Below are 16,627 nucleotides of genomic sequence, written 5' to 3' on the forward strand. Positions count from 1 at the left end.
AAGTGGTGGTCTGTGCACATTATTAAAGGGAACCAATCATCAGGATTTTCGTGTATAAGCTGCAGCCAGTGCAGTACTGGCACTATCATGCACAGTGTGTACATACCATTGGGGTGCAGCTCGGGGGTTTAGGCAGCGAAATCCAACTTTATAAAGTTTGAAATTTCGTGCACTTTTTGATTGACGTGTGCACCTCTGTGTTAATGTCCGGGCGTGTTATGCAGGAGTTCCCCGCCCTCCCACCAGCCTGTTCCTCCCTCTCTCCTGATGTCCGGGCGGGTTATGCAGGAGTTCCCCGCCCCCCCGCGCTGCCTGTTCCTCCCTCCCTCCGGCTGAATGTAAAATGCTAATCTTCAGAAACATGGCGCCGGAGTGGGCCTCTGCGCATAGCGCTGATCTCCGGCGCCATGTTTCTGAAGCCCGCATTACACAGCTTGGTGTCTGCAGACTGCAGAACAGCTGATCGGAGGACGCGATCAGCTGTAGCTATGATGACGTGCCGCCTCAGGACACCGGGCCAGGACAGGAGCCTGCCAGCGACATCGGGGGTCAGGTGAGGTAAGTTCACCATGGACTCACATGACCCTGTGACGGCAGTGCTGCGAGACCCGGTCACGGTAGTGATATCGGGTGGCACTGTCTTCACGGGGTCAGGTGAATGAAATTACTAGCACCTGTGATGTCATTGCCCCAGCAGGCACGCACACATTATACACACACATACACACACTATATATATATATATATATATATATATATATATATATATATATATATATATATATATATATACACACACACACTGCTGTGTGTGCGCCCCTGCGTTGACCTGGGCTCACCTTCTCAGTTCCAGGTCACTGCAGGAAAGCACTCACAGCTGTGTGTGTGTGTATAATGTGTGTATGCGCGTGTGTATAATGTGTGTGCGCGCACGCGTGTATAATGTGTGTGCGCGCACGCGTGTATAATGTGTGTGCGCGCACGCGTGTATAATGTGTGTGCGCGCACGCGTGTATAATGTGTGTGCGCGCACGCGTGTATAATGTGTGTGCGCGCACGCGTGTGTGTGTGCGCGCACGCGTGTGTGTGTGCGCGCACGCGTGTGTGTGTGCGCGCACGCGTGTATGTGTGCGCGCACGCGTGTGTGTGTGCGCGCACGCGTGTGTGTGTGCGCGCACGCGTGTGTGTGTGTGCGCGCACGCGTGTGTGTGTGTGTGTATAGTGTGTGTGGTGTATAGTGTGTGTGTGTGGTGTATAGTGTATATGTGTGGTGTATAGTGTATAGTGTGTGTGTGTGGTGTATAGTGTGTATAGTGTGTGTGTGTATAGTGTATAGTGTATGTATAGTGTAGTGTGTGTGTGTGTGTATATAGTGTGTGTGTGTGTGTATGGTGTGTGTGTATAATGTGTGTGCGCGCGTGTGTATAATGTGTGTGCGCGCGTATAATATGTGTGTGTGCGCGCGCTGCGCGCGCCACTCTGCTGGGGCAATGACGTCACAGGTGGAAGTGAGGGGCTGCTCTCACAATCAATGGGGGACTTTTAGTTCTGCATTAAAGGGGTGGTTCACCCATTTTTTTTTTTTTTCCCCAATGATCAGATGATATTGGATCCGGATTGGACGGCGCGGGACCCTAACCCAGGATTACTGCGGAGGGGGGTTTATTTCAATAAAGATGGAGTCACTAATTGTGTTGTGTTTTATTTCTAATAAAAATATTTTTCTGTGTGTTGTGTATTATTTTTTTTTTTATCATTACTAGAAAATCATGGTGGCCATGTCTAATATTGGCGTGACACCATGAATTTCGGGCTTAGGGCTAGCTGATAATATACAGCTAGCCCTAACTCCATTATTACCTGGCTAGCCACCCGGCATCAGGGCAGCTGGAAGAGTTGGATACAGCGCCAGAAGATGGCGCTTCTATGAAAGCGCCATTTTCTGGGGTGGCTTTACACACTATACACACACACACACACACACTATACACACACTATACACACACTAACACACTATACACACACACTATACACACACACTATACACACACACTATACACATACACGCGTGCGGACACACTACACATACACGCGTGCGCGCACACACATACACGCGTGCGCGCACACACATACACGCGTGCGCGCACACACATTATACACGCGTGCGCGCACACACATTATACACGCGTGCGCGCACACACATTATACACGCGTGCGCGCACACACATTATACACGCGTGCGCGCACACACATTATACACGCGTGCGCGCACACACATTATACACGCGTGCGCGCACACACATTATACACGCGTGCGCGCACACACATTATACACGCGTGCGCGCACACACATTATACACGCGTGCGCGCACACACATTATACACGCGTGCGCGCACACACATTATACACGCGTGCGCGCACACACATTATACACGCGTGCGCGCACACACATTATACACGCGTGCGCGCACACACATACACGCGTGCGCGCACACACATTATACACGCGTGCGCGCACACGCATTATACACGCGTGCGCGCACACGCATTATACACGCGTGCGCGCACACGCATTATACACGCGTGCGCGCACACACATTATACACGCGTGCGCGCACACACATTATACACGCGTGCGCGCACACACATTATACACGCGTGCGCGCACACACATTATACACGCGTGCGCGCACACACATTATACACGCGTGCGCGCACACACATTATACACGCGTGCGCGCGCACACACATTATACACGCGTGCGCGCGCACACACATTATACACGCGTGCGCGCGCGCGCACACACATTATACACGCGTGCGCGCGCACACACATTATACACGCGTGCGCGCGCACACACATTATACACGCGTGCGCGCGCACACACATTATACACGCGTGCGCGCGCGCACACACATTATACACACGCGCACACACACATTATACACACGCGCACACACACATTATACACACGCGCACACACACATTATACACACGCGCATACACACATTATACACACGCGCATACACACATTATACACACACAGCTGTGAGTGCTTTCCTGCAGTGACCTGGAACTCAGAAGGTGAGCCCAGGTCAACGCAGGGGCGCACACACAGCAGTGTGGGTGTGTGTATATATATATATATATATATATATATATATATATATATATATATATATATATATATATATATATATATATATAGTGTGTGTATGTGTGTGTGTATAATGTGTGCGTGCCTGCTGGGGCAATGACATCACAGGTGCTAGTAATTTCATTCACCTGACCCCGTGAAGACAGTGCCACCCGATATCACTACCGTGACCGGGTCTCGCAGCACTGCCGTCACAGGGTCATGTGAGTCCATTGTGAACTTACCTCACCTGACCCCCGATGTCGCTGGCAGGCTCCTGTCCTGGCCCGGTGTCCTGAGGCGGCACGTCATCATAGCTACAGCTGATCGCGTCCTCCGATCAGCTGTTCTGCAGTCTGCAGACACCAAGCTGTGTAATGCGGGCTTCAGAAACATGGCGCCGGAGATAAGCGCTATGCGCAGAGGCCCACTCCGGCGCCATGTTTCTGAAGATTAGCATTTTACATTCAGCCGGAGGGAGGGAGGAACAGGCAGCGCGGGGGGGCGGGGAACTCCTGCATAACCCGCCCGGACATCAGGAGAGAGGGAGGAACAGGCTGGTGGGGGGGCGGGGAACTCCTGCATAACACGCCCGGACATTAACACAGAGGTGCACACGTCAATCAAAAAGTGCACGAAATTTCAAACTTTATAAAGATGAATTTCGCTGCCTAAACCCCCGAGCTGCACCCCAATGGTATGTACACACTGTGCATGATAGTGCCAGTACTGCACTGGCTGCAGCTTATACACGAAAATCCTGATGATTGGTTCCCTTTAATTCAGCCATGGGCCCCTCCATCTGATCCGTCAAGAGTCACTCTCATCTCATCTGTTCATAAAACTCTTTAAAAACTTGTCTTCAAGAAGATATTTCTGATCACAGCAGAGAGGATTTTCTGCAGCAGCTTTAGGCTATGTGCCCACGGGAGATTAAATCTGCGGATTTATCTGCGGAAAATCCACGGATTTTCCAGATAAATCTGCAGGTTTCAGCATGTACAGACACTCCCCATGTTATCCTATGGGACATGGGGAGTGCTGTGTCCATGCTGAGGATACGTGCAGCTGCGGAATATGCTGCAGATGTCCCGCAGCCGCACGTAATTGCATGTCAATTCTTTCTGCGGAAATCCCGGCGCTCCACTATGGAGATAGGGCCAGGACTTCCGCAGGTAACCGCATGAATGTCCGCAGGTTTACCGCAGCTATTTTGCTGTACTACCGCAGCTAAAAATAGCTGCGGATTCTGGCGAGCAGCTGCGGGAAACCTTCAGCCGCACCTGCGGATATATCAGGTACAAACTCCCGTGGGCACATAGCCTTATTGTTAATAGCAGAGTATGTGGAGCGTCAGTGACAACTGCTGACCTAAAGTGCACACGTCACCCAGTGTCCCAATCCTGAGTCTTCATCCCTCCCAGCTCCTGCTCATTAGAACAAGGCGCAGAGTAGAGAGCAGGTGGAGAAGCTGTGCCAACCAGGAGATGGTATATTTAGGGATAGGTCCTCTTTAATATAGAGAGCGTATGATCATGTTGATTATTTTTTAAAGGATGTCTGTTAATAAGAATATATATTACACACCCTACCCAACCCCCTCAAAACTGCATATACAATCAGGCAAGAGCTTTTCTTTTATATCTTCTATGTGTTGCTGCATTCCTGAGTAATTAGCATTTCTTTGTCGCTCCATTGGGAGACCCAGACAATTGGGTGTATAGCTATTGCCTCTGGAGGCCACACAAAGTATTACACTTAAAAGTGTAAGGCCCCTCCCCTTCTGGCTATACACCCCCAGTGGGATCACTGGCTCACCAGTTTTGTGCTTTGTGCGAAGGAGGCAACACATCCACGCATAGCTCCACTTTTTAGTCAGCAGCAGCTGCTGACTATGTCGGATGGAAGAAAAGAGGACACATATAGTGTCCCCAGCATGCTCCCTTCTCACCCCACTGTATGTCGGAGGTGTTTGTAAGGTTGAGGTACCCATTGCGGGTACGGCGGCAGGAGCCCACATGCTGATTCCTTCCCCATCCCTTTTTACAGGGCTCTGGGTGAAGTGGGATTTACCGGTCTCCAGGCACTGAGACCGTGCTCCATCTACAGCCCCTGGAGAAGATGCTGGATGGAGCGGAGTACATCAGGGACATGGCCCTGCTTCCTCAAGGTACTCTGTGTCCCCGTGCATTTGGCGCTCACACCGCAGCATGCTGGGTGTTGTAGTGCGCCGGGGGACATCAGCGCTGCGGCGCCTGTGCCATGGCCTCATTCAGCTTTGCTGAAGCAGGCTCACTTATGGGAATTGGTCGCGCCGGCCGCTGGGACTGCGGCGCGGCTGGCACTTGTAGTGCGCCGGGGACTTCAGCGCGGCCTGCGCTTTTACGGCGGCCGCGCTGATAACTAGAGTCCCCGGCTTTTGCGGCCTGCTTCCGTTCGTTCCCGCCCCCAGACCTGCCAGTCAGGAGAGGGGCGGGACGCTGGCCACTTCCAGGAATCGGTCGCGCCGGCCGCTGGCAGCGGCGCGGCTGGCACTTGTGGTGCGCCGGGGACTTCAGCGCGGCCCGCGCTTTTACGGCGGCCGCGCTGATAACTAGAGTCCCCGGCTTTTGCGGCCTGCTTCCGTTCGTTCCCGCCCCCAGACCTGCCAGTCAGGAGAGGGGCGGGACGCTGGCCACTTCTATGAATCGGTCGCGCCGGCCGCTGGAACTGCGGCGCGGCTGGCACTTGTGGTGCGCCGGGGACTTCAGCGCGGCCCGCGCTTTTACGGCGGCCGCGCTGTTAACTCGAGTCCCCGGCTTCTGGGCCTAGTCTCCCTTCGTTACCGCCCACAGCCCTGACAGTCAGGGTAGGGGCGTGACGCTGCATAGAGCAGAGCTGAGAGCTGGAGTATGTTTTGCATACTCCACCCCTCTCACTGTGTGCACTGTGAATCCGGATTCCCGCACTTTCTCAGGCACGCCCACGGCTTCCTTCTCTACAAGGACACCGGCAGCCATTAGTGTCAGTTTCTGTACGATACAGAGACAAGTGTGGAAGACCCTGGCATTCTGATAGTCACACAATCGCTGTAACAGGCGTTAAGCAGCACCTGTGGTGCTAACCCCACTAGTGCAGAAGTGCACTTATAGATATGCTTGTACTATATACATTGCACTGTTTGGTCGCACGTTGTATATACCCTCCTGGATTATGCGGAGGAGTTATCAGCATATTCTCTGTGTAAAACAAAGGTGCAGAACCACATGTTTTTCTATACAGCTGGTACAGCATGTACGGCTATACGGCCGGCAGGTACATAGACTCCCATTGTATGCACTAATGGCCAGGGGATGAGGACGGTGTCTGCAGTATTTACTGACAGTTTTTCTGAGACTATGGCTATGATACTAGAAGCCTAGCAGTCCGGACATGTCTCTCACAATATGGGCACTGTTGAATCATTGATCCATGGCCCCCCTCAGTGTGAATAACTAACAGCTCCGGGAATGTCACACGCATCCCAGAGTCACGGCTCTGCACGGACGTCAGTCCCAGACAGCCTAAGTGGGCTCGCTATGAGCGGCCTCGGTTTCATCAGGGTCCTAATAGAAGGACTCGCTGTGTAATGAGGCGGAAGTGGCGGCTCAGGATTCTGATCCTGAGACCGCTCTCAATCTGGATACACCTGATTGTGACGCCATAGTAAATAATCTTATAGCGTCCATCTATAGAATGTGGGTTATTTCTCACAGCTCCTCCAGTGGAGGAGTCAGCTTCACGTATTTTTCTGGACCACTCTGCCTTCAGAGAGGCAGTCCAGGAACACCACGCTTATCCAGATATGCGCTTCTCCAAACGGCTTAGGATACACGTTATCCCTGTCCCCTGACTTGGTCAAGGACTGGACCCAATGTCCCGAGCGGCATCCTCCAATCTCCAGGCTTGTAGCTAGATCCATAGTTGCAGTGGGAGATGGAACTGCAAACTCAAAGATGCCACTGACAGACAGATGGATCTCTGGTCGAAAGCCATCTATGAGGCTGTCGGCGCACCGTTGGCTCCGGCATTCTCTCCCTTGGGGCACTCCAAGCTATTTCAGCTTGTCTTACACAGATTGACACGGTTACACGTACATCTGTGCCGCAGGTGGCATCCTTAACCTCTCAAATGTCTGCATTTGTTTCTTACGCGATTCAGGTTGTCCTGGACTCTGCGAACCGTGCGGCGGTAGCCTCCGCTACTCCGTGTTTTTAAGCAGAGCCTGGTCTGCTCGTTAAGTGAATGGAAGGCAGATTCTGCTTCCAAAAAAGGTTGCCTAACCAGTTGCCTTTTTCTGCTGACCGACTGTTTGGTGAGCGTTGGATGTAACCATTAAACAGTCCAGGGGTAAGGATTCATCCTTTCCTCAGCCCGGACACAACAAACCCCAACAGAGCAAGAGGCAGTCGGGGTTTTCGGCCTTTCGAGGCTCGGGCAGGTCCCATTTTTCCTCGTCCAATGTGGACTCAAAAGGATCAGAGGAGCTAAGATTCTTAGCGGGCTCAGTCTCGCCCAAAAAAGCGACAGTCTGAAAACCCGCTTCCAAGGCGGCTTCCTCATGACTTGCGGCCTCGGTCGGTAGCAGGCTCTCCCGCCTTGGCGATATTTAGCTGCCATAGGTCAATGACCATTGAGTGTGAGACATTCTGTCTCACGGGTACAGGATAGAGCTCACTTCTCGTCCTCCAACTCGATTCTTCAGAATTTCTCCACCTCCCGGCCGGGCCGCTGCTCTTCTGCAAACAGGGTGCACTCTATAGGCAGAAAGAGTGATGACCCCCGTTCCTCTTCAGGAACAAGGTCACGGTTTTTACCCCAAATTCTTTGCGGTACCTATAACAACGGGCCGTTCCGTCCCGTTCTGGATCTAAAAATGCTCAGCAAGCTCGTGGACACCAGGCGGTTCCGGATGGAATCCCTCCGCCATGTCATCGCCTCAAGGTCCCAAGGATATTTCCTAGCATCATTAGGCATCAAGGATGCTTATCCACACGTGCCGATTGATCCAGAGCACTAGCGTTTCTACGCTTCGTTATAGGAGACGAACACCCTCTGTTCGTAGCTCTACCTTCCGGCTAGCGACAGTCCAACTGGTCTTCGCCAAGGTCAGGGCAGCAGTAGTCACAGTCCTGCACTCTCAGGGTCACTCTGTGGTCCCGTATTTAGACGATCTACTTGGCAAGGCACTCTCTTAGGAAACATGCCAACACTGCCCGAACGTTGCGCTGGAGACTCTCTAGAGTTTTGGGTGGATCATCAACTTTTTAAAGTCAGATCCGACCCCGACCCTATCGATAACATATCTAGGCATAGAGTTTCTTACTCTCTCAGCGATAGTGAAGCTGCCGCTAGACAAACAGCATTCACTACGGGCTGCAAGCTCTTCTTTAAGAACCAGTCGCACACATTGAGACGCCTCATGCACTTCCTACGTAAGATGGTACCAATGGAGGCAGTTCCTTTCGCGCAGTTTTACTGCGTCCACTACAATGGGACATTCTCCGCCAATGGGACGAGGAGTCGACGTCCCTCAACAGAGTCGTCGTTCTTTCTCAGGCGGCCAAGGAATCTCTACGGTGGTGGCTTCTTCTCACCTCTTGGTCAAAAAGAAGGTCCTTCCTATCCCCGTCCTGGGCGATAGTTACGACAGACGCGAGTCTATCAGGGTGGGGAGCAGTTTTTCTCCACTACAGCGCTCAGGGTACGTGGACTCAGCAAGAGTCCACTCTTCAGATCAATGTTCTTGAACACAGAGCAGTGTATCTTGCCCTACAATCCTTCCAACAGCGGCTGGAAAGCAAGCATATCCGACTTCAGTCGGACAGCTCCACAGCGGTGGCATACATCAACCACCAAGGAAGAACGCGCAACCGGCAAGCCTTCCAGGAAGTCCGGCAGGTTCTGATGTGGGTGGAAGACACGGCATCCACCATATCCACAATTCACATCCCAAGTGTGGAAACTAGGAAGCTGACTTCCTAAGTCGCTGAGGTGTGGCCGAAAGAGTATGGTCTCCTCACCCGGACGGGTTTCAGGAGATCTGGCGCCGCTGACAGAGGCCGGACGTCGATCTAATGGCGTCACGGCACAACAACAATGTGCCAGCTTCATGGCACGGTTTCACAATCATCGAGCTCTGGCGGCAAACGCCTTAGTTCAGCATTGGTCGCAGTTCCAGCTACCTTAGGTGCCACCTCTGGCATTGTTGCCCAGAGTACTGCGCTAGATCAAGACCGACTGCGGCCGCGCCATCCTCGTCGCTACAAATTGGCCGAGGATGTTGTGGTACTCGGTTCTGTGGTGCCTCACGGTAGGCTAACCGGGGGCACTACCAGACCAATCAGACTGGCTGTCTCAAGGGCCATTCTTCCATTTGAATTCTACGGCCCTCAACCGGATGGTGTGGCATTGAGTCCTGGAACCTAGTGTCGTCAGGATTACCTCAGGACGTGGTTGCCACCATGAGACAGGCTAGCATACAACGTCCGCCAAGATTGACCACAGGACGTGGAAGATGTTCTTATCTCGGTGCTCGGCGCAGGGTGTTTCTCCCTGGCCGGTTGCATCGTCTATGTTTCCTTCCTTCCTGCAATCTAGGTAGGAAAATGGGTTGTCGCTCAGTTCCCTTTAGGGACAAGTCTCAGCGCTATCTGTATTTTTTCAGAAACGACGACTTCCTCAGGTACGCACGTTCCTACGGGGAGTTTGTCTTCTCAGCACTCCGTACAAGCGGCCGTTAGAGCCCTGAGATCTGAACAAGGTTCTAATTGCTCTCCAGATGCCGCCTTTCGAGCCTTGGAGGGATGTCTCCCTTCCCGTTTTTCACGGGAAGTGGCCTTCTAGTAACGGTCTCGTCTCTTAGGAGAGTTTCCGAGCTAGCAACGCTCTCATACAAACTCCCTTCCTGGTCCTTCACCAGGACAGGGTAGTTCTGCGTCCGGTTCCGGAATTTCTCCCTAAGGTGGTATCCCATTTTCATATCAATCAGGATATCACCTCACCTTCTTTGTGTCCTCGTCCAGTCCATCAATTTCAGAAAGATTTGCATCTGTTGGTTCTGGTGAGAGCACTCAGGTTCTACTTCCCGCATGGCGCTCCTGCGCCACCCGGATGCACTCTTTGTCCTTGTCGCTGGTCGGCGTAAACAGTCGCAAGCTTCCAGATCCACCCTTGCTCGGGGGCTCGAGGAACCAATTCTTGAAACCTACAGTTCTACTGGGCTTCTGGTTCTCTCAAGGCCGAAGGCCCATTCTACCAGAGCCGTGGGTGCATCCTGGGCATTACGGCACCAGGCTACGGCTCAGCAGGTGTGTCAGGCACCCACCTGGTCGAGTCTACTTACTTTTACCAAGCATTATCAGATGCATACCTACGCTTCGGCAGACGCCAGCCTAGGTAGATAAGTCATTCAGGCGGCGGTTGGCCACCTGTAGGAGAGGGCCGTTTGACGGCCCTATCATGAGGTATTCTTTTACCCACCCAGGGATTGCTTTTGGACATCCCAATTGTCTGGGTCTCCCAATGGAGCGACAAAGAAGAAGGGAATTTTGTTTACTTACCGTAAATTCCTTTTCTTCTAGCTCCAATTGGGAGACCCAGCACCCGCCCTGTTTTCTCGGGGTTTTTCTGTTTTTTCGGGTACACATGTTGTTCATGTGGTATGGTTCAGTTCTCCGATGTTTCCTCGGATTGAATTGGTCTTTAAACCAGTTATTGGCTTTCCTCCTTCTTGCTTTGGCACTAAAACTGGTGAGCCAGTGATCCCACTGGGGGTGTATAGCCAGAAGGGGAGGGGCCTTACACTTTTAAGTGTAATACTTTGTGTGGCCTCCAGAGGCAATAGCTATACACCCAATTGTCTGGGTCTCCCAATTGGAGCTAGAAGAAAAGGAATTTACGGTAAGTAAACAAAATTCCCTTCTTTATGCTCTGGCCGTGATTTGCGCCAATGTCTCCCTTTGTATAATGCTTCCTTTTTGTTTCGTCCAACCATCATCACAGACTGTATTGTGTTTCAGTCCCAACATCTCTATTCATGGAGGGGCCAGAATGGTCCACCAGTGACCTCTATTGGATGACCTTGCACACAGCACTCAGCGTACATTAGTTTTACTTGTAGTGTTTAGTGTCATGCCTTGTAGACTGCTGATGGACAGGTCTGGTCATACGGCCCTCCATCACCGGCCATGCTAGAGAACACCGTACAGTCAGTGATGACGATTGGCCTGAATAAGGTTGACTGCTCTATATAAATCAAGAGATCATACAATCACGTTGTCTGATGTTTCCTGCCCATTGAGACCTGGTAGAGATGGCCATATTACAAGGTCTACGTATGGACCTCAAAGCCCGGACTGACTGCAGATCCCATAGGCCTATCCTATATGCCTTGGAGTCTATAAGTTTGGGTCAGTCCTAATTACAGCGGTCTGAACCCGGCCTGATGGAAATAAAGGTCACCCCCTTTTGGAAGATGAAGTTTGAGCCGCACCTTTTTACAGATTGGTATTGATTCCTGGTACATTTTTTCTCTTACGATGGTTTATTATCTACTTTGCAGGAAGGAGATGATCCGGCAGATGATGACTCACATCTTTCGCTGCATAGAACCAGAACTCAACAACCTCATCGCTTTGGGAGACAAGATTGACAGCTTTAACTCCCTGTATATGCTGGTGAAGATGAGCCACCACGTGTGGACGGCAGAAAACGTGGACTCTGCCTCCTTCCTTAGTACTACACTCGGCAACGTCCTGGTTACAGTGAAAAGGAATTTTGATAAGTGCATAGTAAGTGTGGAGAGCAGCGCCATATGTCAGATCACACGAACTCACTAACTTACAGACTGATTAATGAACATTCAGCTGAGGGACGTCCGAGAATTGCCAGATCTAGCACCAGGCTAGAGAATACAGTGAAATTATTTACTGGGGTCTAATATTTTGGTTAGTTTTTTTTATGGCTGAAAGTTTTTATTGCTTGGTTTAACCACTTCCCACCTTGTCCAATAATTATTATTTTACGCATAAAGGCAAGCAAATGGGTCACTAATGCAGCTTTGTGCACATTATTATTATTATTTATTATAGCGCCATCAATTCCATGGCGCTTTACATGTGAAAGGGGTATACATAATAGGGACAAGTACAATAATCATAAACAATACAAGGCACAGACTGGTACAGGAGGCTAGAGGTCCCTGCCCATGAGGGCTCACAGTCTACAAGGGATAGGTGAGGATACAGTAGGTTAGGGTAGAGCTGATTGTGCGGCGCTATATCAGACTGAGGGTTACGGCAGGTTGTAGGCTTGTCGGAAGAGGTGGGTCTTCAGGTTCCTTTTGAAGCTTGTCAAGGTAGGTGAGAGTCTGATGTGTTGAGGCAGAGCATTCCAGAGTATGGAGGAGGCACAGGAGAAATCTTGGATGCAATGTTGGGAAGAGGGGATAAGAGGGGAGTAGAGAAGGAAATCTTTTGAGGATCGAAGGTTACGTGCAGGTAGGTACCGGGAGACTAGGTCAGAGATGTAGGGAGGAGACAGGTTGTGGATGGCTTTGTAGGTCATGGTTATGTCGCGGGCGGGGAGGAGGGTGTCAGCACACCGCGCTCACCCCTTCTGCTCGGGTCCGGCAGCTGCTCCTGGCGGCTCGAGCTGTGGGCCAGATCCCGGGGTGTCCCGAGCGACACTCCTCGCCCGTGAGTGAAAGGGGGGTGTTTGTTGGGTGTGGGGATTGTTATAGTTCGTGACGCCACCCACGGTCGTGGTGATTGCACCACCGCTGCTCAGTATGGGGGTCCCGGGGATGGTGATGCGGAGCAGCCAGGTGTTGTGTTGCCCCTCCGTGGGTAGGGGCCGGTGATCCCGGGGCCCAGTGAAGAGATGTGAAGTGCAGGGCCCGGTGGGCGCAGGGACGCGGGGGCAGCGCTGCGCCCTGCGGCACCGTGGTACTCACTCAGCCTGAGACACGGACACAGTTTGTACGGTAAACCAACGGCTGGTAGGACGGTCCCACAGACGGCTGCACCTGCACTCCCGGTAGGTGACGGTGACGTCTCTCTTCCTTGCACCTGTGTTGTCTGATGGTAGCGGTGGATTCCCTCCGGTCACCCGCTCCCCGACTGCAATCTGGGCCGGAGGAGCTCTACACTTTGCCCGCAGGCGCTGGCCCTGGGGAAACTGGTGCCCTGGCGGTGGCGGTGTCTCCCCGGTCGGGCTGTTGCCGTCAATCGGGACTTGGCTGTTGGGGGATCCACGTCCCCTTCACTGACGGATCCGGCAAATCTGGCGACTCCTAGCCTTGCCGGGGTCCGAGAGGCCCCTGCCCTGGTGCTGACTGTCCTTCGGAACACTGCTCCAGACCACCGGGCACACAGCCAACGGGGTCCTTCCAGGAACTTCCAAACGGTCCCCCTCCGGACAGTCACCGCCGCCGCTGACCCCGCTGTTCTGGCCCTCCACAAAGCTGGGCTCTCAGGCTTTCTTTCCTTCTGTACTTTACTTGCTTTTCTCCTTTACACTTCTCTACTTTCACCACTTTCACTTAGCTGTTTACTTCTCACTTCAGCTCCTCACACTTGCCCTGCCTGGGCTACTCTGCCTTTACTCAAGCTCGTCCCTGAGCTGACTGCCTGGTTACTTCCTGCCTCCAGAGCTGTGAGCTCCTTGGTGGGCGGAGCCAACCGCTTGGCCCACCCCCTGGTGTGCATCAACAGACTCCTGGAGGAAGGCAACAAGGATTTCTGGTTAGCAGATGTGCCTACCTGGAGTGTGGGGTGTGGTGGTGTTGTGACCTGTGTCCCCTGGCTTGCCCAGGGCGACACAGTTAGGGTTTTGAACTGGAGTCGTTGGGCAATGGGAAGCCAGTGAAGGGATTGGCATAAAGGAGAGGTCGAGGAGTAGCGGAGGGACAGGTGGATTAGCCGGGCAGCATAGTTTAGAATAGATGGTAGGGGTGCGAGACTGTTAGAAGGGAGGCCACAGAGCAGGAGGTTGTAATAATCCAGGCGGGAGATAATAAGGGCATGTACTAGGGTCTAGAGGTGAAGAGGGCTTTGATGTGTGGCTTGAAAGAGAGATCAGAGTCTAGGATTACTCCCAGGCAGCGAGCATGTGGCACTGGGGGAAGTGAACAGCCATTGACGTTGATGGATATGTCAGGTAGGGGAGTTGAGTGATGAGGAGGAAAGACAATGAATTTGGTTTTGTCCATGTTCAATTTTAAGCAGAGAAAAAGGATGAAATAGCAGACAGACATTGTGGGCTTCTGGTGAGTAGGGAGGTGATGTCAGGTCCAGAGTGGTAGATCTGCGTATCATCAGCGTAGAGATGATACTGAAAGCCGTGGGACTCTATGAGCTGTCCCAAGCCGAAGGTGTAAATGGAAAATAGCAGGGGTCCAAGAACTGAACCTTGGGGGACACCGACAGATAGAGGGTTAGATGAGGAAGTGGTGGGAGACGCGGAAAGTTCGGTTGGTTAAGTATGAGGAGATCCAAGATAGTGCCAAGTCTGTGATGCCCAGAGACGAGAGAATTTGTAGTAGAAGGGAGTGATCTACTATGTCAAAGGCAGAGGACAGGTTCAGGAGGAGGAGGACAGAGTAGTGTCGTTTGGATTTTGCGATTAGTAGGTCGTTAGTGACTTTGGTTAGGGCAGTTTCAGTAGAATGATGGGATCGGAAGCCAGATTGTAACCGATCAAACAGGGAGCAGGAAGAGAGGTATGAGGATAGTTCAAGATGGACATGCTGTTCCAGTAGTTTTGAGGCATAAGGGTATATCATAATATATCATAAGTGATATGGGGCGATAGTTTGACACAGAGGAAGGGTCAAGGGAGGGCTTTTTGAGGATGGGTGTGATGGAGGCATATTTAAAGCATAAAGGGAATACACCAGTTGTTAGTGATAGGTTGAATAGATGGGTTAGGGTCGGGAGGAAGACTGTGGTGAGATTGGGGATAAGGTGAGATGGGAGTGGATCAAGCAGACAGGTGGTGAGATGTGGTCTTGAGCGTAGAGTGGAAAGATGATCTTCTGTCATGGTGGAGAAGCTGGATTTTAAGGAAGAAGGCTGAGTAGTTGTAAGGAGTGGCTGTGGTGATTGTGGGCCAAAGCTTGCTCTGATGTTGTCAATCTTCTGCTTGAAGAAAGAGGCAAAGTCTTCAGCTGAGATGAGAGGAGAGGGAGGTGGTGCCGGGGGAGAGAGTTGAAAGTGTTGAATAGCTGTTTAGGGTTGTGGGATAGAGAGGATATGAGGGATGAGTGAAATAGTGGAAGTGCTTGTGCTATTTTGGTTTTTACAACTTTCGCTTCTGCTCTTTAGTTTTATTTTCCTTCCCTAATTCCAAAATATAATTATTATTTTCCGCATCAATATAGCCATTTGAGGGCTTGTTTTTTTGCAGGATGTGTTGGAGTATTTAATGAAATCATTCATGTTACCATACAGTTTACTTAAAAACGGATAAGAATTGCAAAGGGTTGAAGTGGTAATAAAAAGGATTTCCGCCATTTGTTTTTTTTTTTTGTTTTTTTTTTTAACAGCGTTCATTGTTTGGCTTAAGTGACCTGGCAACAGTTTTCTGATTTCATTTTATTGGTTTAAAAAAAAAAAAAAAATATATACATAGACATTTCTTGTAAAAAAGATATGGAGCTGTGGGATGGCTTGATTTTTGCATGCAGAGCTGACTTTTTTTTTTTTTCTATACCATTTTGGGGTACGAAAGGTTATATGGCAATGGATTAAAGTGAATCTGTCAGATGCAATATGCACTCAGTACCGCGAGCAGTTCTGGGTGTATATTGCTAATTCCTACCTAACTGTCTCTGTATACACTCGCATAGATAAAGAGATCTTTAGAAAAAGTATTTCTAAAGATCCCTCATTATATGCTAATGAGGTCAGGGACTAGTCACAAGGGCGTTAATTCCCTGGCTAGTCGGCCACCTTAGCATGTTAGAAAGCCCCTGTGTGCAGTGTCAGAGGCAGGGTCAGGCTCACCTCTGCTGCCACCGCTTGTTTTTTGCTCAGTGCGCACGATCAGAACATCCACGAACTTCTGGTCATTTGCACTATACCAGTTTGAAGCCGGGATGCGTACACCCGGCTTCAATAGTACGCATTACTGAAAGTCCGGGACTTCTGATTATGCGCACTGAGCCGAAATCCAGCATCGGGGCAGTGGCAGCAGAAAGCGGTGAGATCGACCATACCTTTGATGCTGCTGCATATTCATTAGCATGTTAGCACACCCACAGGGGCGTGCTTACATGCTAAGGGGGCCGACTAGCCAAGGGAAGTGACGCCCTTGTAACTAGTTCCTGACCTCATTAACATATTATAAATAATCTTTAAAAATACTTTTTCTAAAGATCTCTTTATCTATGCTAGTGTATACAGGGAGGGTTAGGCAAGGATTAGCAATATACATCCAGAACTGCTCGTGGTACTGAGTGCATATTGCA

The 16,627-nt window shown here is 51.1% G+C and overlaps 1 protein-coding gene across 7 annotated transcripts in view; it reads left to right on the forward strand.

Annotated features, from left to right (window-relative positions):
• Nucleotides 1–16,627, forward strand: part of EXOC1 (exocyst complex component 1) — a 162,415-nt gene that overhangs the window by 139,298 nt on the left and 6,490 nt on the right. For all 7 annotated transcript variants that reach the window (XM_075347053.1, XM_075347056.1, XM_075347057.1 and 4 more), the window contains one exon: nucleotides 11,720–11,948. In XM_075347053.1, coding sequence (XP_075203168.1) covers nucleotides 11,720–11,948 — 229 coding nt within the window. The remainder of the gene's footprint in view (nucleotides 1–11,719; nucleotides 11,949–16,627) is intronic.

The sequence above is a fragment of the Anomaloglossus baeobatrachus genome, chromosome 1 (assembly GCF_048569485.1).
Source record: "Anomaloglossus baeobatrachus isolate aAnoBae1 chromosome 1, aAnoBae1.hap1, whole genome shotgun sequence".
Lineage (NCBI taxonomy): Eukaryota > Metazoa > Chordata > Amphibia > Anura > Aromobatidae > Anomaloglossus > Anomaloglossus baeobatrachus.